Genomic DNA, 27,341 nt, shown 5'->3' with positions numbered 1-27,341 from the left:
CCCAAGAAGAAATAAAAAGGACTTGTTTTCTGTGAAGAGATGCTGAGAAATATTCTCATCACTTGACAATGTACCAAATACAAGCAGGAATTGGTCACCTGCAACTGATTGTGTCTTGCTCTCTGCTCTTACCCACAGGAATATGGGATTATTTCCATAATACTTTACTTCCAAAGTATGTTATGGAGAGGAATGGACTGAATGTGATCAGTGGGCCTATTTTTGATTATAATGCTGATGGACATTTTGATTCATTAGATATTATTACACAGTAAGTAAGATGTTAGGAAATACATATATCTTTAAATTTATGTCTTTTAATTTTCCCCAATGAACCTTGAGTGATTTCCAAATGATTCCCCACCAACTTTTTAGCAAGCAATACCATCACACTAAATAGATGTTTCTATAATATAAGAGAGAGATGGGATCATTTCATCATTCTAGAATGAATTTATGATATCAGATATGGACAAGGAGGAGTCTACCATTGGAAGATTTTACTTTCCTCAAAAAAAACCAATATTTTTTAGAAATAATGTTGGTAAGGTTTACGTGTTGTTAAAAAACAACCAACATGAGTAATAGCATCATGGATGACCAACTCAGGACACTCAATCCATTATATATTCTTCATATGTATTGAAACAAGATCAGACGTAACGAGATACTACATTTCCCCATGATAGGCAGTACAAATCCATGTTGTAAATTGAAATAGATGAATAAAACATGTATGTGTTATCTCACAGATAATCTGTTGTACATTTTGAATGATGAAGAATAAGCTGAGCAGTGAATTAATGACAGAGGACAGTACTAAACACTGATCCAATGAAGGAAGCAAGAAACTTTGCAAGTTTTGAACAGTTTGCCTAGGAAAATAATAAGCTTGAAGGTTTGTGGCATTGATATTCTTGGATTTGCTGTCTTTTCTGGACAGACCTGATGCCACATTTTTAATGGATTGGTTTGGAGGGAGGAAAAGAATTTCTGCCACAATGTAGGAGGTTGGATGAGATGACAGACCAGAGCTTCCTTCCAGTCACAGGACTTTAATATCCTTTTAGCCACATAGTGCTGTTTACAAGCATTTACAAACATGTCAAAATATGTACAGACTTGGTCATGGCAAGATAACCCTGTCCATTGACTGAATGGAGAGTTCAAAGAGGAATGACCCCATGCATTATGGGATAGGAAACCCTTGGAATGGATCTCCATGACATTTTTTTCAGTTCAAGCTGATGGGGGGCTATCTCATTTTCCATTTGTCCATCCATTTATCCATTTTGGGTTAGCACAAAGAACAACGTAGAAAGATCAACAAGGAAAGAGCAACAGTAAATCGTCTTACCTCTGTCCTGCCCAAAGTAGAATCCTGAGAGGTGTGGATTTTTTAATAGAATTTTTAACAATGTTCTTTTGCAGGAACATGACCAACCTGCAGATTCCCATCCCAACCCATTATTTTGTTGTGCTGACGAGTTGTGAGAATCAGACCAACACGCCACTGAACTGTTCGGGCTCACTGAAGGTCCTGTCATTTGTTCTTCCTCATCGGCCGGACAACTCTGAAAGCTGTGCTGTAAGTATGACAACATTTCTATCAGGGAACCTACTTCTTCTTACGCATTATGTGATTTCTACAGGTCTGGCTTCCCAAAAAGGCCACAGAAAAGTATTATTAGATCACACAAGTTTTACACCAATAAGTTGTTCCTTTTGTGTTCAGCTGAAATGCTTGGAAAGAGATACACATTGAATGGTGATGGGAAAAATGATCCCATCTATTCCTGGATTTTAATTTTAAAAGACAGTAATTGGTAAGGGAGTGCCAGTCACCTGAGGTCACCCTGGACAAGTCACACACTCTCAGTGGAAGGCAAAGGCAACTCATTTTTTGCCAAGAAAACATTGCCAAGAAAACCTTATGATACATTTGCCTTGAGGTGCAAAAGGTCAGAAACCACTTGGAGGCGAACAACAACGGCAACAAACTCATACAAACTGTAATTTACAATATAATCCTGTATTTTCCTACTTAGAAATAAGTTTTGTTATGTTATTGTTTCTGGGTGTACATATACAGATGTTAGTTTGTAATGTTAGATAGATATCTAGGGATTTCCAGTTGACAGTCTTGTGTATGTGTTTCTTATGTGAAACAAATACATTTTTGTTGCTGGATAGCCTTAGCGGTTCGTTTCCATGAAATGCGTAGGTATTTCCTAATTAGATCTCAGTCTGGGCTGTTCAGTCAAAAATTGGACCTAGATGCTGCCCTGTTGGAGTACAGTTGTTCATCTACTTTAATGAACTTGGCAGAAGGTTTATTTTTCCTGGAAGTGTGATTGAATGTGGATCCTCCATTCTGTGCAATTGTCTCACCATTGCAAATTACTGTGTTCCAGGATGAAAAATGTCTCAGTTGTTCTCAATGGTAGAAATTGGGAAAATTTAGCTTACCACCCCTATTCACTGCAAGGGAAATGAACTAGCAGAAGTGATATCATTATGTTGGCTAATCTGTGCTATAATTTAGGCCCCTTCTACACTGCCATATAATTCAGATTATCAAAACAGATAATCCATATTATTTGCTTTGAACTGGATTATATGAGTCTATACTGCTCTATAATTCAGTTCAAAGCAGATAATCTGGATTTTATATGGTAGTGTAGAAGGGGCCTTAGCTTTAACTTTAAAGGAGCTATCAGAGTGTTGAATCCTGTTCAGAACTTTGTAGAGTTCCTTTAATGTTCAGTCTAAGGGCACATCTACACCGATCACTTAGCATGGGTTGAAGGCATCTCAAAGATGTGGTATTTTAATGACACACAGTGAAAGCATACGTAGGAACATGCATTACAGGCTTTAAACCAAGATAAGCAAAATTCATGGGATACTTCAAAAGAGACCCCATAATGTAAGTCAATGCACATAGGTGTAAACCATATCACATGGTGAAACCAAGTAAGGGATCGCATTGCAGAAATCAACACATGCACATTGGGGGGGGGGGGGAGTTGGAAAAAACTCCTGAATCTGTGGATACTGCAGCTCCTGGAACTGGGTCAGAGCCAAGCTCTCCAATGCACCACCCAGACCTCGATCTCGTTACTGAGCTTTACGTGTGACTAGGTGCACATTCGATTCACTTCTTCCTCTGCCATTTTCATCCTACATTACTTGGTCAACGTAGATGTCTCCTATAACCCAGAGTATATTCCTTGTGCCTTTCGCATGGAAGTCATTGACTATTCCTGTGAAGTAATGAGCAAAGTCTGGGAATGAAAGCAATAACCAGTGGTGGTCTAGTGCTCAGATGTTGCATTACAGAGCTACTGCAATTTCCTAGGAAAAATAATGAAGGGTAGCCAAATGCTGAAAGTCTTTACACTACTCTTAAACATACTTGATTGAATTCCACGCTTATTTGCTTTATCAGGAATATCTGCCAGAGTATCTGTGGGTTGAAGAGAGAATGCAAGCCCATGCAGCCCGCGTCCGTGATATAGAGCTTCTAACAGGTTTGGATTTTTACCAAGAGAGAAACCAATCTCTCCCTGAAATTCTGCAACTGAAGACATTTCTGCCAACATTTGAAACCCTAATTTACTGAATATGTGTGTCCATGTGCACATGTAGTTTACTTGAAAGCAACATTTTGAATACTTATTGATAGGTATCTGCTGGTGCTATCAATCAAAAGACATTGTCAAATCATTCCATCTTTTTCTTTTTAATTTATTTTTGTGGAAAGAGAAAAAATAGAAGTTATGGGAGATTTTACAAGGAGAAGATAGTGATGTCTGTGGAATGAATGTGGAAAACATTCAAACAATAAAACCATCATCTGGAGACACCCAGCACCAAAAAAGCTCCCTCTTTGCTCACTCACTAAACCTACTGGACTCATAAATCAATTTCTGATCATTAGCTGATTAAGAAAAATAAACAAATACAGAAGAAAAATTCTTCTCCCAAGGGGAAAAAGTCATTTCCAAATTCCTACATTCTTCAAGTTTCATCCAGTTTGTCTCTTTCTCATTCCTGCCTCTCTCCCTCTCTCTTTCCATCCCTGCTTCCTCTGTTTCACAATACCAGGACTTCTGACCACATGCAACTACTAATCTAAATACAATCTAACACGAAGATCATAAGACTGCTGTACAATTTTTTAAAAGTTCATAATATAATAAAGACAGCTGGAATTACAAACAATAATAAATGCTTGTGCATTTTTACATCTTTGCATCATCACATCATCATCATCATTCTGCAATTCATGCTGGAGACTGAAGCTGTTTCTTCTTTCTGGGGTTTTTAAAGACTGCCAGCATGTGCCCAGGCAAAGCTGTGCATCTAATCAATGGTCATAGGGAAGGAGATGTATCAATGAGTCACTTTCCAGCTGTTCTGTCATACCCAGGGAGGAAGTGGAAAAGAGGGAGCAGCTTCCACAGGTATAGCACAAGTATGATGGCTTAGATGTGTATTCTGTCACAGGTATGGCACAAGTATGATGGCTTAGATGTGTATTGTTGGATCACACATCCCAAGCTCCTGAACTCTGCTGAGTCTAAAAGAAAGGAAGGATTCAGGCAGTCCTCCAGATATATTCAGACTACAAGCCACATTGGCTGTAGATGGTATAGCCTAGGAGACACGGAAGGATGGCAATTGCAATCCAACATCTGGGCACAAGCCACCCATAACTATTGTATCTCAGTTTGAAAAAGGACATGTGATTGGTACGTACTCAATAAATTTGGTGGCTTCTCACACTGCAGATAATACAGTTTAAAGTATGTAAAATGTTTTGATTTTTTGTCTTTATTGTTTTGTGGATAACCTTTGGCTCCACTGCTTTATAGATTGAAGAATTGTTTTGGACCATATTATTTCACAAACAAGCCAACATTGCCAACATACATTTTGGTGCTTCAAATGTTAGACCTGCTTCTGGGTATATTTGACTTGCTGGTTCCAGAAATGGCACCAGCCTCTATCACAGTGGTTCTCAACCTGTGGGATTCCTAAGTTGTTTTGGCCTACAACTCCTAGGAATCCCAGCCAGTTTACTAGTTCTTAGGATTTCTGGGAGTTGATGGCCAAAACATCTGGGGATCCACAGATTGAGAACCACTGCCCTATCAGCTCTACTTTGTAATATATAGAACATTTGCCGTAGAACTCTTTCCTAAGCTCACTCATAAAAAAACAGGATATTTTCATGCGGTGTTTAAATTTATATCTTTTATTTTTTTTTTCCATCATTTCTATCCCACCCTTCTCACCCGAGGGGACTCAGAGCGAAGAAGACATATCACACATTAAAAGAACAGTGTACTATATGAAAATTTGCTTATTTCATACCAAAAGCACAGATTTATGCTACAAACCTTCCATTATAAATTCAACCATATCTAAGAAACTAGAATTGATACCATCTATCCAGTGCAATTTTCTGAATCAGTGCCCCCAATAACCCCAGAACAAGTCTAAAAACCAAAACACCAAGAAAAGTGTAATCCATGTACCTGTGTCATCACAAACTATTTTGTGTTCCTGAGTACCTCAATGGCATTGAGTAATAAATAAGTGTAATTTAAATCACCATTATTCAGAATGGCATAGCTGATGTGTAATTGTTGTCTCCTTTTAAAACTCTCACATTTTGGGGGATTAGCAGATTTTTGAGAGCCAGCATGGTGCCGTGGTTTGAGCATTGCACTGTGATTGGAGACTAGGGTTCAAATCCACAGAAACCCACTGGGTGATCTTGAGCCCCAGAGAAAAGCAAAGACAAACCCCTTCCAAACAAATTCTGCCAAGAAAACTTCATGATGGAATCTCCATGAATCAGAAATTATTTGAAGACAAACAACAACACATTCAGACAGAAATTTTTGTGATTTGCAATTTAATCCTAGGTTTTCCTACTTAGAAGTATTTTTCATTGTGTTTTTTCTCTTAGGTGTGTGTGTGTGAGTGGATGCATATGGCTTTGCAACTTGAAATAAAAATCTGGGAATTTCCAGTTGACAGTCTTTTTGTGCACCTGTTTCCTTATGTAAAGCAACCGTTTGTAAAACCTATTAACATGTTGCTGCTAGATTATCTTGCCAATTAGTTTCTATGGAACATTTGGGTATTTCCTGATTAGGTCCCAGTCTGCGCTATTTTATCACAAAATTGGACATAAATGCTGCCTTGTGTTTTGACAGGCGGAGTGTGTCCCTGTTGGTTCTCCTGTACCTCACAGTGGCTTTTGATACCATCAAGCATGGTATCCTTCTGGGTACCAGTCTCAGGGATGGGACTTGGGACACCATTCTACAGTGGCTCTGCTCGTTCCTGGAGGGCCTGACCCAGAAGGTGGTGCTGGGGGGATGCTTGGACCCCTGGCCATTGGCTTGTGGAGTCCCACAAGGCTCGATTTTATCCCCCTTGATACTTAAAATCTACAGTAGAGTCTCGCTTATCCGACATAAATGGGGCTGGCAGATCATCAGATAAATGAAAATGTTGGATAATACAGAGTCTCCTACTGTTATCCATCCTGCGCCGTGCTGGACACCTAGAATACTAATAACAGGGACTCAAAGGGCTAAGGCAAGGCATAGAGAGGCCCAGCAGGAAGTGCCCAGATGCAGAAAAGGAGCATGGAAATCACAGAGGGAAGGAGGGAGGACGCTTCTGCTTCCGGACCTGCCTCTTTTTCCCTTTCCTCCCCCCCCTCCTCCTCCTCCTCCTCGTCTTGCCCTTTTCACTTATTAGGAATGGAGAGAGAGTTGGAGAGCGCTCCTTTAATTGAAGGGGAAATGCTGGAGGAAAAGGGGGGTGCTGGATAAAAGCATTAGATAAGACAGAATGTCAAATAAGTGAAGGTTGTATAAGTGAGACTCTACTGTATAGGAAATCATTGGGGGAGGTCATCCCGAGTTTTGGAGTTTTATTTATTATTTATATTTATGTCCTGCCTTTTGATGAGATCTTCAAAAATATTCCAGGTCTAAAAATAAAAAAAAACACATGTAGTGAACTCACTTCCAAATTATCCACCAAAGTTTGCCAGTGGATCTTAAAAGCATTATTGGTGGATGGTCAAGTAAAGTTCAGAAGATGTCATGTGTTTCAGAAAGAAAAGAGAAGGACAACTCACATGCCCAGTAATGGAGCCCAGTTAATAAAATCTATTAATAGGAACTCTCACCTAGAAAGATTGCCATTTTTTACTTTGTATAGATGATAGCTTGACTGACTGACTGAATGACAAACAGATAGACATCAGGACCAAACTACACATTTTCTGGACTGTGACATTATTGCCCAAAAACACAGGTACATTTAACACTCTCTATGACTCTTTTTGAAACCATGGGCTTTCCTAAGTTTATATTCATTGACCATCATGGCAAAACACCCTCCCTACTAAATTCCACAAACCTGTCTAGTCACTCTGAATGACTCTCAACATGTCTGGGTTTCAGATGAGCTAGATGGAAACTTTGTGGAGGGCCCTCTTTCTGTGACTGCTCAAGCAATCCTCTATCCCAACCCTGAGCATATATCTGGGAGCTGGAAAATAACATGGGTAGTACACAAATAAGTTCGGAGAAATGGAGGAATTTCCTACAGGGATAACATGCACTGAGAGCAAAAGGTTCTCCTTTCTCAAAAGAATGTGTGGAAATGTGTTGGATAATCCAGAACATTGGATAAGTGAGTGTTGGATAAGTGAGACTCTATTGTATCTATACTGGAGAATTAATGCAGTTTGGCAGCAATTTAAATGGCACGATTCAATGGTATGAAATCATAGGAGCTGTATTTTCACAAGGTCTTTAGCCTTCTCTGTCAAAAAGTGCTGGTGCCTCATCAGACTATCACAGGATTTCATAGCACTGATCCATAGCCGTTAAAGTGTTGTCAGACTGCATTAATTTTACAGTCTAGATGCCCACATACAGAATCCTCAAAGTTTGTAGGTATCCAGCATTCCCCACGACAAATTGGTTGAATTTACACATATTACCCTAGACTTCTCCCAGATGGCTTATGAAGAAAATGTGAAGAATGTTAGTCTTGTGCTCTTGGCTGCAACTCAACATGTCCTTTAATTCTGGGACAAGGGAGAATGGAGCATGGAAATTCTAGTAGGAGAGTGTAGCTATCACATACCCTAGACCAGGGGTCCCCAAACTAAGGCCCGGAGGCCGGATGTGGCCCTCCGAGGTCATTTACCTGGCCCCCGCCCTCAGTTTTATAATATAATATATTGTATATACATATAATATTGATAATAATATTATAATGTAATACAATATAACACTAATAATAATACCATATAATAATATTAATTATATATTCTATATTACATATAATATTACTAATAATATTACAGTATAATGGTATAGTTCAATATAGTAATATATAATGCTAATATTGTGCTATGCTAATAATATAATATATTGTATGTACATATAATTTGTAAGCCACTCTGTCCCCTTTGGGGTGAGAAGGGTGTGATACAAATGTAGTAAATAAATGCAGTAAATAATAAATAAATAAATAAATAAATAAATTTTAGACTTAGGCTCACCCAAAGTCTGAAATGACTTGAAGGCACACAACAACAACAACAACAACAACAACAACAACCCTAATTAACTTGACTATCTCATTGGCCAGAAGCAGGACCACACTTCCCATTGAAATCCTGATAAATGTATGTTGGTTAAAATTGTTTTTATTTTTAAATATTGTATTGTTCTTTTATTGTTGTTGTTGTTGTTGTTGTTGTTTTTGCACTACAAATAAGACATATGCAGTGTGCATCGGAATTTGTATTTTTTTTCAAATGATAATCCGGCCCCTCAACAGTCTGAAGGATTGTGTACCGGCCCTCGGCTTAAAAAGTTTGAGGACCCCTGCCCTAGACCAAAGAATGGTAAAGCCCTTGGATTGTTTGCCCTCTTCCATCAAGTGAACAGGTTCAGGAAGGACGCACATGAAGCAGTGAAGGAGGAAGGGAGACAACAGCCTAACCAGTGAATCCTGGAAATGAATAGGGTGACCAAATATAATATCCAGATCATCTGGGGTCATAGCCAAATCATTTCCTTTCCTTACTTAGTTTATCCATACCTCACAACCTCTGAGGATGCCTGCCATAGATGTGGGCAAAACATCAGGAGAGAATACTTCTGGAACATGGCCACACAGCCCGAAAGACATACAACAACCATCTGGCATTAATTTATGAAGTTATTCTTGTGGCTGGGCTGTAATCTGCTGGTGGCAGGAAGTGGTTTATTAGCCATGTTCCTCTTTGCTTTTTAAACTCTCTGAGCTGTGCGGAAGTCTGCAAACTGCAAAAAAGGAAATTGTCTGGTGGTTTGAAAACCAGGAACCCAAACTTTGATCGATCGAGGAATTTTTATGTGATCAGATGCTGTAGTGGTGGCTGAGTTTGTTTTTGGTTGTATTGTGAGGTCCTGAGTCCTGAGTTTGTAAAGTCCTTATTGCTGAATTTAGAGAGAAAAATCCTTTTTGTTCTATAACTTGAATTGATGGAAACATGGTGTGCTGAGTTTACCTTCTTACCCTGGAAACGTCAACCCCTTTGACTATAAACTTCCTGTGCTGGCAGCAAAGTTTTCATTAAAAAAAGAGAACCTATGCTTGAATTATCTGATGCCATTTTGGCTACTAGGAGCGGACAACTCCTCTGTTGCAGCAGCTCCACTGCAAACATGATTCTGGGCACAATTCAAAGTGCTGGTTTTGACCTATAAAGTCCTGCATGGCTCTAGTCCAGGTTATCTGAAGGACCATATCTCTTTCTATGAAGCTGGTAGACATCTATGAACAATAGTGGGGGCTTCTCTCAGTCCCACCACACACTCAAGCGCGTTTGGTGGGAACACAAGAGAGGTCCTTTTTGGTGGCTGCTCCCAGACTTTGGAACTCCCTTCCAAGAGAGACCAGGACAGCCCTGTCCCTGCTTGCCTTTTGCAAGCTGGTAAAGACTATTTTTGCTATCAGGTATTTGGGGGAGGATGAGAGGCACACTGGTAGGGAAGCGTGGGTGGGATTTGGAGGAGGGTTGTGAGTTTTGAAGACTATTTTAAGTGTCTTTCTTATATTTTAATCTTTTTTAAACCTTAAACTACACTGTATTATTTAACTGTTTTTAATGTTTGTATTGCACTTTTAAAATTATGACCAAAATGCAAGATTGTTAGCCACCTTGAGTCTCCACTGGGACAAAGGTGGGGTATAAATAAAGTAAATAATAATACCTTTATGTGTCTCAACTCTGTGCTTCTGTTAAAAGGTCTAGTGATGGTCAATGTGAGGTTTTGCCAAGGAGGTTTTAGAATAAAAACCCAGACCATCACTGGGAAAATATCCTCATTCTTCCATAAAGCCAAACAGTGGCTCTAAAGGCTTTGGGGGAAGGCTTTCCATTAGTCCTGCTACACTTAAGACATATCTGATGAACAAATTATTGATGGCCTTTTCAGTGGCTGCTCTGAAACTAGAACTCCCAAGAGGGATTATGTTGGTCTCCTCTCTGTTGTTCTTCTCCCAACGGGCAAACATTATTCTTAATTATTCCAGTAGGCTTCCAGCAACTTTGCTGTGTGCCTTTAAGGTCCTCATCAGATGGGCAGGGAGAAAGAGGGGGAAAGCAGGGGAAAACAAAGGGAACTGTCCTCCTTCGTTCACTACTGTCTTTCCCTATCTTCTGGGATGGCCTCCCCTCCACATTGTTTCCTGTCCTTTCCCCACTTCCTTTTCATGTTCTCCAGTTAGGGGTCAGGAAACACTTGACTCCTCAAAAGGCTGACGAAACATGGGGTCCCGTTAGAAGTTGCCTTGCATCATATGATGGACTCCATAGGACTCTTTCGACAGCATAAACAAGAAGAGATAAAAAAGACTGCATCTGATGAGGTCGTAAGTCAACTGCAATTTATGGAAATGTTATTATAGGATTTTCCTATTCAGGGGAGGTTTGTCATGATTTATGGCTGAGAGAGGATGATTGGCCCAGTGTCACAACCAGGTTGTTTTAAGGAAAGGACCTTTTATTTCTTACATTACTCAGATGTGTTTTAAATTTGTTTTTCATTCATTAATGTTTTGATATTATAGTTCATTTAATTGAATATTTATAATGTTAATTGTGTGTATGATATGTAATGTGTGTCTCCCTGTGCTTTCTCTGTGTCTTTTTAACTGTAAATGCCTTAATCTTGTAAGCTGTCACAAGCCCCAGTTTTAGAAAAAAATAGCTATCTAGGTGAAGTACAGCTAAATGTTACTGAATAGAAGCATTATACATTTGCTTTTTTCAGGAAGCTGGGGTGAGAGGAGGATTGTCATATTACCTGATTAGTCAGCTTTTATCTGGAATCTAGGTGTGTCAACAGGTGTCCACTTGTACCATCAGCTGGCATGGATTCCATGCTCTTTCCCTTTTTTAAAAAAGTAAGTTTTTAGCTCTTATACAAGTTGAGATATGGACCAAAATGTATAGCTACTGTTCTGGTCAAACAACAATGAGGTGACTTTCTAAATATACTTGGCCTGACACTCCCCACTGCCCCAACTAGTTTCAGAAAAGATTGTTGTACAAACAATGAAAAGGGAATCTCTGGATATATGTACATAAGGTGAAGCTAACAAACAGGTGGCAACAAAAGCAAGCATAGCCCAGAAGCAGCAGGTCTCCTGCACAGTGTCTGGAGAACACACTACAGAGTTGACAAAGAGAGGTGAGAAGGGGGATAGTATTGTTTTTAAATTTAAGCAACTAGGACGCAGGATGGATGTTTTGCTTTTGAGGATTGGAAAAAGGCAGAGATTGCCAACTAAATCCACCTGAAAGTAGAACAGTGGAACAGCAAGATGGCCTAAGCTGCCTAAGCTGGAGTTGTGCATGCTTTGGTGTCCTCACCCCTAGTATAGTCAACTAAATTGCTGTAAACGCACACTATTACCTAGATGTATTCATTGGTAAATGTTTTACATTCATGCCTGCTACTCAATCATGATTCTGACACTATTGCCACAATTGTAATTCTTCTTCAAATCTGCTTTACCAAACAGAAGTTGCATTAGGAAAAGGAGAGCCATTCTGCTGGTGTCTGAAGTACAGCTGAACTATATTTCCCTTAGGTTTGGGCAGGGTGGCTCAAGAGAGGTTACTTAATTCAGTGTACTTAATTATGTGTACTTTGTAGCTGATGCAGAATTCCAGCCAAACTGTCTGGCTTCTTCCCATTCACTTTCAATTCCAAATTTTCAGTGCCATTTCATTCTGAAATGGAACTTAGCCAATATCATGCTGTTTGTATCAAGCTGGCACAAAGAAGTCTTAATCAGCCCAATTGTTACGTTGTATTCAGTCAAACCAGTTTCACAGCCCTAGCTGCACTGTAGCTCTGCAAACAAAATAAAAATAAAATAAAAATGGAAAACTAGTGACATAATGCAAATGAAAGTGCATGTCTGGGAGAAGGCTATAGTTAGCTTCCTTTAAAAACAAAGCCCATGTAAATGTCAAAATGTCCAAGATCTTTGAGATACTGGACACTGCAGGAGCTCTTTTCAACTTTTGAACTGTGTTTTTTAAAAATGATGTTACTCCATTTGACCAGCTATAGCTAAAATTAAATTGGCTAGTTTCAGAAAAGAGTACTTTTGGCCAAGGTGAAAACCACAGATGTTGGTATAAAGGCCAAGCAATACATATGCAAATTTCCATATGAAACCTCTAGGAATGAACACGAGGCTTCAGCGCTTGATATCATGGTAACATCCTCCAGAAATTATTAGTGACCTTCAATCATATTTATTTTAGAAATGTATGAACATTTAATAATGACTCTAAATGTATCTAATGGCTAAAATGTTGCATCGATCCTAATGTCAGCTCTGATTGGTGTACATCCATAAGAATGGGCTGCTCATTTACCCATTAATTACAGTTAGATTTACTTTTAAGTAAAGATGGCTAAGATTAATGTACATTTGTTTAAAATTGTATGTCTCACTCTATAATGTGGTGATAACACCTATCTAAATAATTTTGCACTTCTACCAGAGTTCAAAAAATAAAAATCTTATTTATTCTTGCAGAAAGTCTCTCTATATACACACACATAAACTCACATACATGTCCATATATTAAAAATTACATCAAATTGGACAACACAAATATATGGTAGAGAAGGGATTGCTATTGATAGCTTGTGTCCTCTGTATGTTTTAGACCTCACTGCTCATCATTCTGTATCACTGATCTTGCTAGAAGTGGTGATTAGCAGTTTTCATGTCAGTGGAGTATTGATTGAACTTTGTCAATGAACCCTAGCTTCAATAATTTCAGCACCACAGAGAGCTCCTTTGAAGTGTAGTCTAAAACCAAGAAAAAAATCACCAACTAACTGATAATGGCAGGTATCATTGCAAAACATTAGAGATACACGGGATCTAAATATAATAGCATGCTCTTTATGTGTAGCATGGAAATATATATTATTGGCTGTATCTAGTGCTGGGTATCTACATGCTCAACCACAGAATCCAGCATAGGAGTGGGAGGGGAGATCTCCACTTCTGCTGTCCTCCAATCAAACCCAAAGTTTACTCTTCTACTAATTCTGTGCCCCAAATACCATCCAGATTTGATTTATAGGGAGCTCTACAGACTGTACGGGATGAAATGAATTTTTATGATGTTTACAAGCATCATGTTGGATTTAGGCCTATTCTCATCATCCCATCAGTGGAATGTGCTATTCATCACTTCTCAGAGAATAGGTTTGCTGTTGAAGGTTGTAGGCTTGAACAAACACCTTTTCTCCCTTTCCTATTGAGGTAGAGACAAGTAAACTGGTGGTGGCTGGATCTTTTAAAACACAACTTGAGCCAGGATGAGTGCCACAAATTTAATGCTTGATTGGCTTTAGACAAATGGAAAAATAACATCTGGAATTACTAGGATTTCACAGCAGTTTTGCTCTTCAAAACACTAGAAGTATTGTGAAATAGACGGCTACATTAATGTTTCCGTGGTATTGTTGGGACATCCTTTTCATCCAGTCAGCACTGACTTGTTGGGCTGGGAAGGATATGACCAGCATGTTGAGTATTCCTGAAGAGCAATAATGTTAGAAAGGGTAAGTTTGAGAGAACAGCTTCCTTTCTTCTGTTTAAAAGTTTAACTTCCAACTGGTCTGCTAGCCCATGAAGGACAAGAGTGAAGGAGGCACTCAAACAGGTGTTCTAAGTAAGTAGTTTGCTGCAAGATACCCTGTTAACCTGCCAAGAGAATGCTTATTTGATTATGAAGTGGAACAACGTATATGCATCCCCGAAGGTGCATGACCAACTAAAGCATCACATAATCAAAAGGCCTTATGGAGCTTACATTACAGTTTGGGTACAGGTGATAGTGGAAGATCATACAAAAAGGAAAGAATGGGCCATTGCCAATGCAATTATTCTTTTTTATTCTTCTTGAAATTATTTATAAAGCAGCTAAAAATTAAGTGCTGAATACAGATTAAAACAAGGCAGTTCCTTCCTTCAGATTTACAATCTAAAAGACATCACACAAAAGGGGGAAATGCATGCACAGGGGGGAAAAGTAACAGCTTGTAGAAATATGAGAACTGGAAGGTGGAAGAGAACTGACACTACTTTTAGCACTTTTTCTTGTTTGCACTGTAATCATTGAATAAGTAAATGGTACTGCAACAAACAGTACTGTGTTACATGGCTTTACTCATACATAATCCTCACTCAGTTCTATGAAACTTATTCCCAGGGTAATATATATAGACTTACAGCCAAAATCAATTAAAGAAGTTACAGAACAGAAAATAAAGAACAAATTAAGTCAAATCAAGTCATGTTAGATGTGTACAGCAGAGGAAAGGGATAAATGAAAATCTGTGTCACTTTCTGTATTTAAGGCAATTCTTTTGGAGTTGGGATATTTTAAAGGAGTTGTCTTTGTGCCTACTGGTACTATACGTATTTAAGAGGGAATTGCTTGATCTAACACAGGCAACTAGTCTCCTTGGCGGTATAACAGAGTTCAAAACTATGGGTTAAGATTGTAGCTAAAATTCAAGGAAATGGAGTCTGTCTTTCAAGACTGATTCCAACCGAATGCAAAGAAAGGCGATAATGTGTGTTCAGTTGCAGAAGCGTTTGCTAAGCCACTGTGATAAATAATACTTCCCATAACTGATACATTTGGAAGACGGTGTCCTTCAGTGTTTGAATTTTTCAGCATCTTGTTCCAATTTGTCCTGGAGAGCTTGACGGGAGTTCTGAGGAAAAACTGTGTAAACAGAAAGCCAAGCAGGATTTCTCTCCCCCTCCCATCCTTCCCACTGCCCTACAAAGAAAAACACCACAGAGGAAACCATCACCTCACTCTCTCTTGTAAACAGCCCTACTCACTTGGCTGAAACGGAATTATCTCACTTGAATCAAGCAGTGACACTTTTTGCTCCTTTGGCAAAATCGATAATGACGGCAATAACAACAAAAGCAGCAATAACAATAGCAATGGTAATCAAAAGGTCTATCCCTCAATTCAAACTTTTTTTATTTGAGAGAGATTTTTGAAGTATTGTGAATTACCAGTGGAGGAACTGGTAATTTGGCACTAAAGTTGAACTACCCCAAGCTGTCCTAAGGAGAATAAAATGACTACTAATAGTAACAACAAGCATATCCTCTCATTCAAATAAATGGATGACCTTTTTTGCTCTGTCAGAAGAATAATAGAATCTTAGAGTTGGAAGCGGCCCGGGGGCCATCCAGTCCAACACCATTCAGCCATGCAGGAAACACACAATCAAGTTCTCCTGACAGATGGCCAGTTTCTGCTTAACCCCCCCCCCCCAAGAAGGAGACTCCAACATGCTCAGAGGCCGCATATTCCACTGCTGTAAAGCTCTTACCATCAGAAAGTTCTTCCTAATGTTTAGGTGGAATCTCTTTTCCAGTCATTTGAACCCATGATGATATTACTGTAAGTCAAACAATGGCCATTTTTTTCTTGTATTGGTGGAATCTGAAAAAAAAATTATTATTATCATCATTATTTACTTTATTTATACCCCATCTTTCTCCCTGTGGGGACTCAAAGCGGCTAACAATCTCACACCAGACAAGTTTAAAAACTGCAATACAAAAGTTAAAAAAACAAACAAATAGTAACAATGTGGTAAAAAAATCAGAATTTAAATAGAATAAATACACTTAAAATGGCCTTTAAAACTCATATCCCCCCTCACATCCTGAAAGTCTACTCCTTATCCTTCCCTAAATGCCTGTTGGCAGAAGAAGGACTTGACCTACTTGCGGAAGGCCAGCAGGGATGGGGACATCCTGGTCTCTCTTTGGAGGGATTAGTAATACTTTCTTTTTCCAATCAAAGGATATCCTTTTTGCCTTATAGGACAAAACAAGGACAATAAGAATTTTTTTTATTGTGCCAGAAGTGATTTGAGAAACTGCAAGTCATTTCTGGTGTGAGAGAATTGGCCATCTGCAGGGATGTTGCCCAAGGGACACCCTGGATGTTTTACCATTCTGTGGGAGGCTTCTCTCAAATCCCCTCATGGAAAGCTGGGCTTAACCCATTGTGCCACCACAACTCCTAACAGTAAGGATAACAATTATGAAGTTGTCATCATCATTGGCAATCACTCGTGTCCGAGTAGGATGGCCTTCCAAGCGTAGGGTCTTGGTGATGGGTCCTTAGGTGGCTGTGGAGACCTATTCTTGACCCGCATGTTCTTCAACAGTGAGGACATTGTTTTCCAAATGGAAGACGGTCCCAGTCAGGGTTGGCTTGACGCGCCTTCCTCTTGATGCATTTCTCCCTTTTGCCCTCAATTTATGCAGCTTCGAATTCCACAGCACTGTTGGTCAGAGCTGACCTGCTCAAGGGTCAGCTCTCAGTGTCTAGGTCAGTTTTTAAGGTTGACTTTGAGCCCATCTTTAAATTTCTTTTCCTGTCCACCAACTTTTCATTTTTCATTCTTCAGTTGGGAGTATAGTAACTGCTTTGGGAAATGGTGACTGGGCATTTGGACAATGTGTTGATAGCGGAGGATTGTCACTTCAGTGCTGGTGGTCTTTGCTTCTTCCAGCATGCTGACATTTGTCTGCCTGTCTTCCCAAGTGATTTGCAGGATTTTTTTTGGAGGAAACGCTAATGGAATTGTTCCAGGAGTCGAGGGTGACATCTGTAGACTGTCCACATTTTTCTGGCATATAACAGGGGTAGGAGGACAATAACTTTATATACAAGCATCTTGGTCTCCCTACGAATGTCCCAATCCTCAAACACTCTCTGCTTCATTTGGAAGAATGCTGCACTTGCAGAGCTCAGATTGTGTTGTATTTCAGTGTTGATGTTGATTTTTGTGGAGAGGTGGCGGAAATTATTAACATTTTCTAACGTTACACCATTAAGATGTATTTCTGTCATTGCAGAGGAATTGGCTGGTGCCTGTTGAAAGAGCACTTTGGTTTTCTCGATATTCAGTGAGAGGCCAAGTTTTTCATATGCTTCTGCAAAGGCATTTAGAGTAGCTTGTAGGTCTTCTTCTGAATAAGCATAGGTGACATTATCATCAGCATATTGGAGTTATATAACAGATGTTGTTATGACCTTGGTTTTGGATTTTAGTCTGCTGAGATTAAATAGCTTGCCATCTGTCCGATAAATGATTTCCATGCCGGTAGGAAGCTTCTCATCAAAAGCTGCAGTATCATAGTGATGAAGATGGAGAATAAGGTTGGGGCAATAACACATCCCTGTTTGATGCCTGATTCCACCTTAAATTAGTCACTTTGGGAGCCATTGCTGTCCAAGACTGTTGCCATCATGTCATCATGGAGGAGCTGCAGAATGTTCACAAATTTGTCAGGGCATCCAATTTTTGGGAGGATGGTCCAGAGAGCACTGCGATTCAAATGCTTTTGCGAGGAAAATTAATACCATGTACAGAGGTAGCCTGCATTTTGTTCCCTTGCGAGGATTTTCCCAGCGGAGATCCACACTTTTTCAATGAGCTGGTGGAGTTATTGTGTCAGCTCTGTATGTTATAACATAATACTGCAGGCCAAGCTGTCAGCCTTTGACTCTAACATCTCCGCCTGTCTTCTCCTGTATAAGCTAAAAAAACCTTAAAGGTGCTAGAGCTTTCTGATCTTGGAAGCTAAGCAGGGTTGGCCCTTGTTAGTACTTGGATGGGAGACTGCTAATAAATAATAGGACCTGTAGACTGTGTTTCATAGGAAAGAATAACCAAGACACTTCGGAATATTTGTGTCCTAAAAAACTCCTCTGAAATTTACGGGGCTCTTGAAGGCATGTGCCTTGCACCTTTTGAGCACCTTTCAAGGAGGTTATTGTGAGGTAATGAAAACATGGCCAGTTCTGTCTCCCCCAGGAGACAACAAAGCTGGGCAAAGCCAGTTCTGGCCAAGGCATTTTGCCAGGTGCACCTACACTGTAGAATGAATGCGGCGTGACACCACTTTCACTGCCGTGGATTTTGCCATTTCACAAGGTCTTTAGCAGGTTGCTGTGAGTTTTCATAGAATCATAGAGTTGGAAGAGACCTCGCGGGCCATCCAGTCCAACCCCCTGCAAGAAGCAGGCTATATGGTAATGTTCCAGAAGCATTCTCTTCTGATGTTTCGCCCACATCTATGGCAAGCATCCTCAGAGGTTGTGAGGTCTGTTGGAAACTAGACAAGGGAGGTTTATATATATCTGTGGAAGATCCAAGTGGGAGAACTCTTGTCTGTAGGAGGCCTGTGTGAATGTTGCAATTACTCACCATGAAAAGTCTTGCAGCTTCAAGGCCTGGCTTATTTCTGCCTGGGGGAATCCTTTGTTGGGAGATGTTAACTGGTCCTTATTGTTTTATGTCTGGAATTCCCCTATCTTCTGAGTGTTGTTCTTTATTTACTGTCGAGATTTGAGAATTTTTTAAATACTGGTAGCCAGATTTTGTTCAATTTCATGGTTTCCTGCTTTTTGTTGAAATTGTCCACATGCTTGCGGATTTCAATGGCGACTCTGAGTAGTCTGACATGGCAGTTGTTAGAGTGGTCGAGCATTTCTGTGTTCTCAAATAATACGCGGTGTCCAGGTTGGTTCATCAGGTGCTCTGCTAGGGCTGACTTCTCTGGCTGAGTGAGTCTGCAGGACCTTTCCTGTTCCTTGATTCCTGTTTGGGAAATGCTGCGTTTGGTGGTCCCTATAGCAGGGAAGGTCTTTAGCCTTGGGTCTTTGTGCGTTTTCTGGGCTGTACAGCCATGTTCCAGAAGTATTCTCTCCTATTAGTTTCTCCATATACCCCACAACCTCTGAGGATGCCTGCCATAGATGTGGGCGAAAGGTCAGGAGAGAATACTTCTGGAACTTGAAAAGCTGCGTGTTGTCCGGCCAGGGCAGGATTTTCCCCGTGGCTCTCCCTGCCCCCGAGACTGCCTTCCTCTCCTTGGCGGGCTGCGCGCCAGAAAAGGTGGGCAAATGTAAACCAGGAAGCAAAAGTCTCCAGAGATTCGGGGCCGGAGTGGGTGGGGAAAGCAAAGAATCCGGCGCGCGTGGGGCCGCCCCCGCCTGGATGAAGCCCGAAGAGAGAGAGAGGGGGGGGGGGGGGAGGGAGCGAGCAGGAGGCGTGTCCCTCGCCGCCCCCCGGGCCCTTCTTAACCGCGCCGGCTGCAGGCGGGAGGGCGAGTGGACCATGGCGAGCCAGGGCGTGAACCACAGCAACTGCCGGGAGAAAAGCCCCGCGGAGGCCAAAGAGCCCCCCGGCAATGCTGCCTCGCCGATGCTGGCCGGGATGGAGGTGGCCGAGGACCCGGAGAAAGCGGCGCCCAGGGGCCAAGCCAAGGACCCCTCCTACAAAGTGCTCTCCCTGGTAAGGAGACCATCCCTGCCGGAGCCCCTGGAAAGGGCTGGGGTCGGAGCCCTTGGGGACCTTCTGCACCTGCCCTGCGGGAGGGTTGGGCGCAGCAAAGGGATCCAATGCATACAACTTGACACTCCTTAATTTGCCTTGGCTCCGTCCTATGGAACCCTGGGATTTGGAGTTTGGTTATTTATTTATCGTGTCAGAAGCCAATCGAGGGTATAGTTGTAATGTATTTAAAAACACAAACAAAGTTAAACACTTGGCATTATGCTAAATGTCCTTTGACCAATAGTTGGCCACTTGGAGTGGCTCTGGCTTTGTTATCAGAAGGTCCTCCATTGTGCATGTGGCAGGGCTCAGGCTGCATTGTAATAGGTGCTCTGTGGTTTGCTCTTCACACTCACATGCCGTGGCACTACTTTGTGGCCCCATTTCTTAAGGTTGTCTCTACATCTGGTGGTGCCAGAGCGCAGTCTGCTCAGTGCCTTCCAAGTCGCCCAGTCTTCTGTGTGCCCAGGAGGGAGTCTCTCATTCCGCATCAGCCAAGGCTTGAGGTTTCGGAGTTTATTAGCCTGCCACTTCTGAACTCTTGCTTGCTGAGTTGTTCCTGCGAGTATCTCTGTAGATCTTAGAAAACAATTTCTTGGTTTAAGGCATTGGCATGCTGCCTGATATCCAAACAGGGGATGGGCCGGAGATGTCACTGCCTTGGTCCTTTCATTATTGGCGGCCACTTCCCAGCGGATGTCAGGTGGTGCAATACTGGCTAAACAGTATAATTTCTCCAGTGGTGTGGGCATAGACATCCTGTGATAATGTGGCATGTCTCATTAAGAGCCATCCACTGTTTTAATGTGGTGATATGTGTTCCACATTGGGCATACGTATTCAGCAGAGGAGTAGCAAAGCGCAACGGCAGGTGCCTTCACTGTGTCTGGTTGTGATCCCCAGGTTGTGTCAGTCAGCTTTCGTATGATATTATTCCTAGAGCCCACTTTTTTCTTGATAGTCAAGCAGTGCTTCTTGTAGGTCAGAGCACAGTTCTGGGCATTAAATGGAAGTGTGTCCCTGGGTGCGCCCACTTTGTAGCATGAAGGCAGTTTGCTACCACTTGAATTGCCGCAGCTTAGTTGCTATGGAAACCTGGGAGCTGTAGTTTGTTCTTTGGCAAAGAAGACTGAAGACCTTGCTGAGCTAAAACTCTCATGATCCCATAGCACTGAGCCATAGCAGAACAAGTGGTGCCAAGCTGCATTCATTCTACACCGATACAACCAAAGGCTCCAGGTCTGAAATTGAATTCCTTGGATGACAATGAAAAAAAACTGGTCCTCCTCTGAGGGATTGTTATGCACATAAAAAAGAAGCATGTCTTTGGGTACATCTACACCAGACATGGGCAAACTTGGGCCCTTCAGGTGTTTTGGATTTCAACTCCCACCATTCCTCACAGCCTCAGGCTCCTCCCTTCCCCCCCCCCCCCTCAGCTGCTTAAGCGGCTGAGGGGGAAAAGGAAGGGGCCTGAGGCTGTGAGGAAAGTGGGAGTTGAAGTCCAAAACACTTGGAGGGCCCAAGTTTGCCCATGTCTGGTCTACATTGTTGAATCAATGCAGTTCATCACCACTTGAACTGCCATGGCTCAATGCTATGGAATCCCAGGAGCTGTAGTTTGTTGAGGCACCACGTCCTTTGACAGAGAAGGCTCAAGGCCTTGCAGAGCTACAACTCCCACAATCCCATAACACTGAGCTGTGGCAGAAAAAGTGGTGTGAAGCTGCATTCATTCTACAATGTAGATAGAATCATAGAATCGTAGAGTTGGAAGAGACCTCGTGGGCCATTCAGTCCAACCCCCTGCCAAGAAGCAGGAAAACCGCATTCAAAGCACCCCCGACAGATGGCCATCCAGCCTCTGTTTAAAAGCCTAAAAGATGCACCCAAAGGCTCAAGGCATGGGATTGAATTCCATAAATAATTTAAAAGGAGAGAAAAAATATGGTCCTATCCTGCAGAGGCGTTGTGGGCATACAATGGAAGTGTATCCCCGGGTGCATCCACTTTGTAACATGAATGCAGTTTGCCACCCATTGCACTGCTGCAGCTCAATGCTGTGGAATTCCAGGCATAGCAGTTTTGCAAGGCCTTCAGCCTCCTTTGTCAAACAGGGCTGTTGCCTCCCCAAACTGCAACTCTCTGGATTCCATAGTATTGAACGATGACAATATAAGTAGTGTCAAACCGCCTTTAGATGCATCTCCTCTCTTCCAGGAAGCGAAGTGGCACTTTAAAGTAGTAGCCTATTAATAATTATTTTTTATTGATTTATTTTGGACACAGAGGGTAAGTTGACTGACCTGTCTTGGGTTTTCAGAGTAACACTTTGGCTCAAATGAATTGCCATTCAGGGCTAGCGTTTTAGAGCTGTACTGGCTTTCCTGGGTGCATCTACTCTATAGAATTAATGCAGGTTGATACCACTGTAACTGTCATAGCTCAATGCTGTTGAACACTTGGAGTTGTAGTTTGAAGAGACACCAGTGGTTTTGAGTTTATTCCACAAGCTCTGGAACTCCTCAAGATCTTAAAATCCCATTCATGCGGGTGAGACATCAAACAGCAGAGGTTACAGTTGAGATGATGGGACTCTCAGATTGGGCTTATATCCAACATCTCTATTTTAAGAAAGTCTGAACTAGGTTGCAGACAGTTTAAACAAAATTGGTATAATTAAAGGGTACTGACATACCTGTTTTTAACCTCCTGTTGTCACTCCAGAAGAGGAAATATAAAGGAGATTGTTGAAGTCTATCACAAGACCATTTTGGAAGTAAACTAAGTACAGTCAAGTTTCCACATCTGCTTGGGTTAGCCCACCCCATCATGAAAGTGAAGAATTGCAAACAAAGACATTGCCATTCTTTTGTCTGAGAGAACAGCTTTCTAGGAATGTTTAAGTCTTCCTGCATGATTCTGTGATCATTGGCCAGGGAATTTCACTGGAAGACCTATAGATTTCTGGAGAGAACATTTTTTTTATCAAATCCACAAATGTAAAAACTGCAAATGTGGAGAGATGCCTGTAATCTCCTCCCGACACAAACCAGACTTTAGAAAGATATTGCTTCCACCGTGGTTTTTACAGATCTGATTTGGAGATGGTGCAGATTCTTGGCCATTGTGTAATCAAATCCAATGAGCAAATATGCATTCCAGATGAAAAATTACTGAAATCTTAAGTATTGATTTGGAAGGTATCCAAAGTACTTAACAGACTTCAAACTTTTTTGCATTCTTTGTTTTGATTCTGTTAAATAACATACCAAGTTTGATGACACTACATTCAAGCTAATGACGTTTTATAATATAATAGAGAGACAAGTCTTAAGTTCCTATCTGATGCTGGTAGCATGTAAACGTCTGCCAATTTACTTAACCTGGAAATCCTAGTAGGTTGTGACTATAAGTTGGACTACTGGCTGAAGGAGCTTCCTTCTCTGTGGCCAGTCATTGATCATTTCGGTCAGGTGATTTTTTTTCATGTGTTAGGAGCAACTTGAGTCGCTTCTGCAGTGAGAGAATTGGCTGTCTGCAAGGACGTTGCCAATGGGATGCCCGGATGTTTTGATGTTTATATCATCCTTGTGGGAGGCTTCTCTCATGTCCCCGCGTGGCGCTGGAGATGATAGAGGGAGCTCTTCTGTGCTCTCCCCAGGTGGGATTCGAACCTGGCAGCCTTCAGGTCAGCAACCCAACCTTCAAGTCACGAGGCTTTAATCCACTACACCACCGGAGGCTCCAGGTGATGAGGTGATTAAGCTGCACATGATTGCCATTTGGCCGCCATTGTGGAGCTTGGAAAGAAGCATCAAGCAAGGAAGTACTGGAGACCTCTGTGCAATATTCAGAAAGTTAACATAACTTATCAAGAGGATTTGAACCAAATTAAAATTGTAATTAATATATATGGTAGAACAAACTATTCTGAAAAAAAAATTAACAGAATTTCTGCAAATGTAATTCTACTCATCTTAACCTTTTAAAGTTCTTTGGTGATATCAATAGATAGGTGAACAGTCATGAACAGATCTTAGAAAAGTTACTTTTTTGGATGACGGCTCCATGTTGTCACTCATAACGTTCCCAAACTCAGAGTAATTCCACATATAATTTTTATTTAGACCTTCAAAGATTTATGAGTTAACTTACCTGTTGGAGAATAAGATGATTCTCTTATGGATGTTCTGGACCAAGCATAGAAAGCAGAGAATGGGAATAAATGCTTGGTTCACAAAGTGAAAGGATGCCAATCCTATATGATCCATTATAGCATAGTAGAGCTATAAGTGGAACTATGCTACATCCAATCATTTTCTGATTCCTGGACCTCGTGTCAAGTCTTTGCCGTTGTCCTTGGGGATTCCATGCCTATTGATAGCAGGGGAAAACTTGGAGAAACATCTGGCTGTGTTCCTGAATCTAGACACAAAATGATGACATCTACTGAGGTTCTCCGGGGTTTTCAAAGGTCTCATAGAATCATAGAATCATAGAATCATAGAATCATAGAATAGTAGAGTTGGAAGAGACCTCATGGGCCATCCAATCCAACCCCCTGCTAAGAAGCAGGAAATCGCATTCAAAGCACCCCCGACAGATGACCACCCAGCCTCTGCTTAAAAGCCTCCAAAGAAGGAGCCTCCACCACAGTCCGGGGGAGAGAGTTCTACTGTCGAACAGCTCTCACAGTCAGGAAGTTCTTCCTGATGTTCAGGTGGAATCTCCTTTCCTGTAGTTTGAAGCCATTGTTCCGTGTCCTAGTCTGCAGGGCAGCAGAAAACAAGCTGGCTCCCTCCTCCCTATGACTTCCCTTCACGTATTTGTACATGGCTATCATGTCTCCTCTCAGCCTTCTCTTCTGCAGGCTAAACATGCCCAGCTCTTTAAGCCGCTCCTCATAGGGCTTGTTCTCCAGACCCTTGATCATTTTGGTTGCCCTCCTCTGGACGCTTTCCAGCTTGTCAACATCTCCCTTCAACTGAGGTGCCCAAAATTGGACACAGTATTCCAGGTGTGGTCTGACCAAAGCAGAATAGAGGGGGAGCATGACTTCCCTGGATCTAGACGCTATACCCCTATTGATGCAGGCCAGAATCCCGTTGGCTTTTTTAGCTGCCGCATCACATTGTTGGCTCATGTTTAACTTGTTGTCCACGACGACTCCAAGGTCTTTTTCGCACACACTGCTGTCAAGCCAGGCGTCCCCCATTCTGTATCTTTGCTTTCCATTTTTTCTGCCGAAGTGAAGTATCTTGCATTTGTCCCTGTTGAACTTCATTTTGTTAGTTTCGGCCCATCTCTCTAGTCTGTCAAGATCGTTTTGAATTCTGCTCCTGTCTTCTGGAGGGTTAGCTATCCCTCCCAGTTTTGTGTCGTCTGCAAACGTGATGATCGTGCCTTCTAACCCTTCGTCTAAGTCGTTAATAAAGATGTTGAACAGAACCGGGGCCAGGACGGAGCCCTGCGGCACTCCACTTGTCACTTCTTTCCATGATGAAGACGACGCATTGGTGAGACCCTTTGAGTTCGTTCGCTTAGCCAATTACAGATCAACCTAACCGTAGTTTTGTCTAGCCCACATTTTACTAGTTTGTTTGCCAGAAGGTCGTGGGGGACTTTGTCGAAGTCCTTACTGAAATCCAGGTACGCTACATCCACAGCATTCCCTGTATCGACCCAACTCGTAACTCTATCGAAAAAAGAGATCAGATTAGTCTGGCATAACTTGTTTTTGGTAAATCTGTGTTGACTATTAGCAATGACCACATTTGCTTCTAAGTGTTCGCAGACCACTTCCTTAATGATCTTTTCCAGAATCTTGCCTGGTATCGATGTGAGGCTGACCGGACGGTAATTATTTGGGTCGTTCTTTTTTCCCACATTCACCCTCCTCCAATCTGCTGGGACTTCTTCCGTTCTCCAAGAACTCTCGAAGATAATTTCAGTGGTTCTGAAATAACTTCCGCTAGTTCCTTCAATACTCTTGGGTGTAGCTGATCTGGCCCTGGGGACTTGAATTCGTTTAGAGAGGCCAGGTGTTCCTGGACAACTTGTTTCCCTATTTGGGGTTGGATTTCCCCCTATCCTTCGTCCATTCCATGTTGCTGAGGTTGAAGATGGCTTTCTTTTTGTGAGAAGACCGAGGCAAAGAAGGCATTAAGCAGTTCTGCCTTTTCCCTATCCCCTGTCGCCATCACCCCATCTTCTCCTTGTAGTGGCCCTATCGCCTCCTTTTTCTTCCTTTTTCTACCAACGTAAGCAAAAAAGCCTTTTTTGTTGTTTTTTATGTCCCTGGCAAGCCTGAGCTCATTTTGCACTTTAGCCTTGCGAACCTTTTCCCTACAGGTATTGGCTATACGTTTGAATTCTTCTTTGGTGATTTCTCCCCTTTTCCACTTCTTGTGCATGTCACTTTTGAGCCTTAGCTCAGTTAAAAGTTCTTTGGACATCCATTCTGGCTTCTTTGCACTTGTCTTATTTTTCTTCTTTGTTGGCACTGTTTGCATTTGCGCCTTGAGTATTTCACTTTTGAAAAACTCCCATCCATCCTTAACTCCCTTGTTTTTTAATATTGGCGTCCATGGAATGCCGCTCAGTAATTCCTTCATTTTTTTGGAAGTCAGCTCTCTTAAAGTCCAGAATGCGTGTTTGACTTGTCTTAGTTTCAGCATTCCTTTGTATTGTAAACTGCAGGAGCACATGGTCACTTGCCCCTAAGGATCCAACCACTTCAACTGTATTGATCAGGTCTTCCACATTTGTTAAGATTAGATCAAGAGTTGCTGATCCCCTTGTTGCCTCTTCTACCTTCTGGACCATAAAATTGTCTGCAAGGCAAGTGTGTCAGGACCCTGGCTGCAGAGCACCAATAACCTTACACAGAGGCCAGTCTCTATCTAATATCTTTATTAAAGAAATATATAAAATCAATAAAAACAAGTGAAGAATATAGTTCAGAAGCAGACCTTTCAGATGAGGTCAAATATAGTCCAGAAATGTATTGTCCAATATAAGATATTAGAGTTCAAAGTTTTAATCCACTTGACCGAAACACACACTTTGCCAAGCAATAGTGTGGGGAAATAACAGAGTCTTTAAAGTCCAATGAAGCTTGACAACAAGGCTGGAAATAAACTTGATTCTTGACTAGACCCGTGACTGGAGGCAAGACGAACATGAAGCATGAACAGAGTCCGTGGTAAAACCGTGAGACAAGGCAAGGCTTGAAGCTTGATCCGGGAAGCAAGGAACTGGGATTACGAAGTCCACACACGATCTCTCTCCTCAAGCTGATCAATT

General features: G+C 41.5%; 2 protein-coding genes across 3 annotated transcripts in view; both read left to right on the top strand.

Moving 5' to 3' along the window:
• The window catches only part of enpp3 (ectonucleotide pyrophosphatase/phosphodiesterase 3), an 88,172-nt gene extending 75,552 nt beyond the window's left edge, over window positions 1-12,620 (top strand). For both annotated transcript variants that reach the window (XM_008122374.3, XM_062978604.1), the window contains 3 exons: window positions 139-271; window positions 1,432-1,588; window positions 3,452-12,620. In XM_008122374.3, the coding sequence (XP_008120581.1) occupies window positions 139-271; window positions 1,432-1,588; window positions 3,452-3,625 (464 nt within the window). In that variant the 3' untranslated portion in view covers window positions 3,626-12,620. The remainder of the gene's footprint in view (window positions 1-138; window positions 272-1,431; window positions 1,589-3,451) is intronic.
• A 7,080-nt stretch (window positions 12,621-19,700) lies between these two features.
• The window catches only part of enpp1 (ectonucleotide pyrophosphatase/phosphodiesterase 1), a 52,162-nt gene continuing 44,521 nt past the window's right edge, over window positions 19,701-27,341 (top strand). The window contains exon 1 of the mRNA XM_008122381.3: window positions 19,701-19,991. Coding sequence (XP_008120588.1) covers window positions 19,815-19,991 — 177 coding nt within the window. The 5' untranslated portion in view covers window positions 19,701-19,814. The remainder of the gene's footprint in view (window positions 19,992-27,341) is intronic.

This window comes from Anolis carolinensis, chromosome 1 (genome assembly GCF_035594765.1).
Source record: "Anolis carolinensis isolate JA03-04 chromosome 1, rAnoCar3.1.pri, whole genome shotgun sequence".
NCBI classification, from domain to species: domain Eukaryota; kingdom Metazoa; phylum Chordata; class Lepidosauria; order Squamata; family Dactyloidae; genus Anolis; species Anolis carolinensis.
The sequence above is the reverse complement of the archived record's forward strand: the minus strand, read 5'-3'. Positions and strand labels throughout refer to the sequence as shown.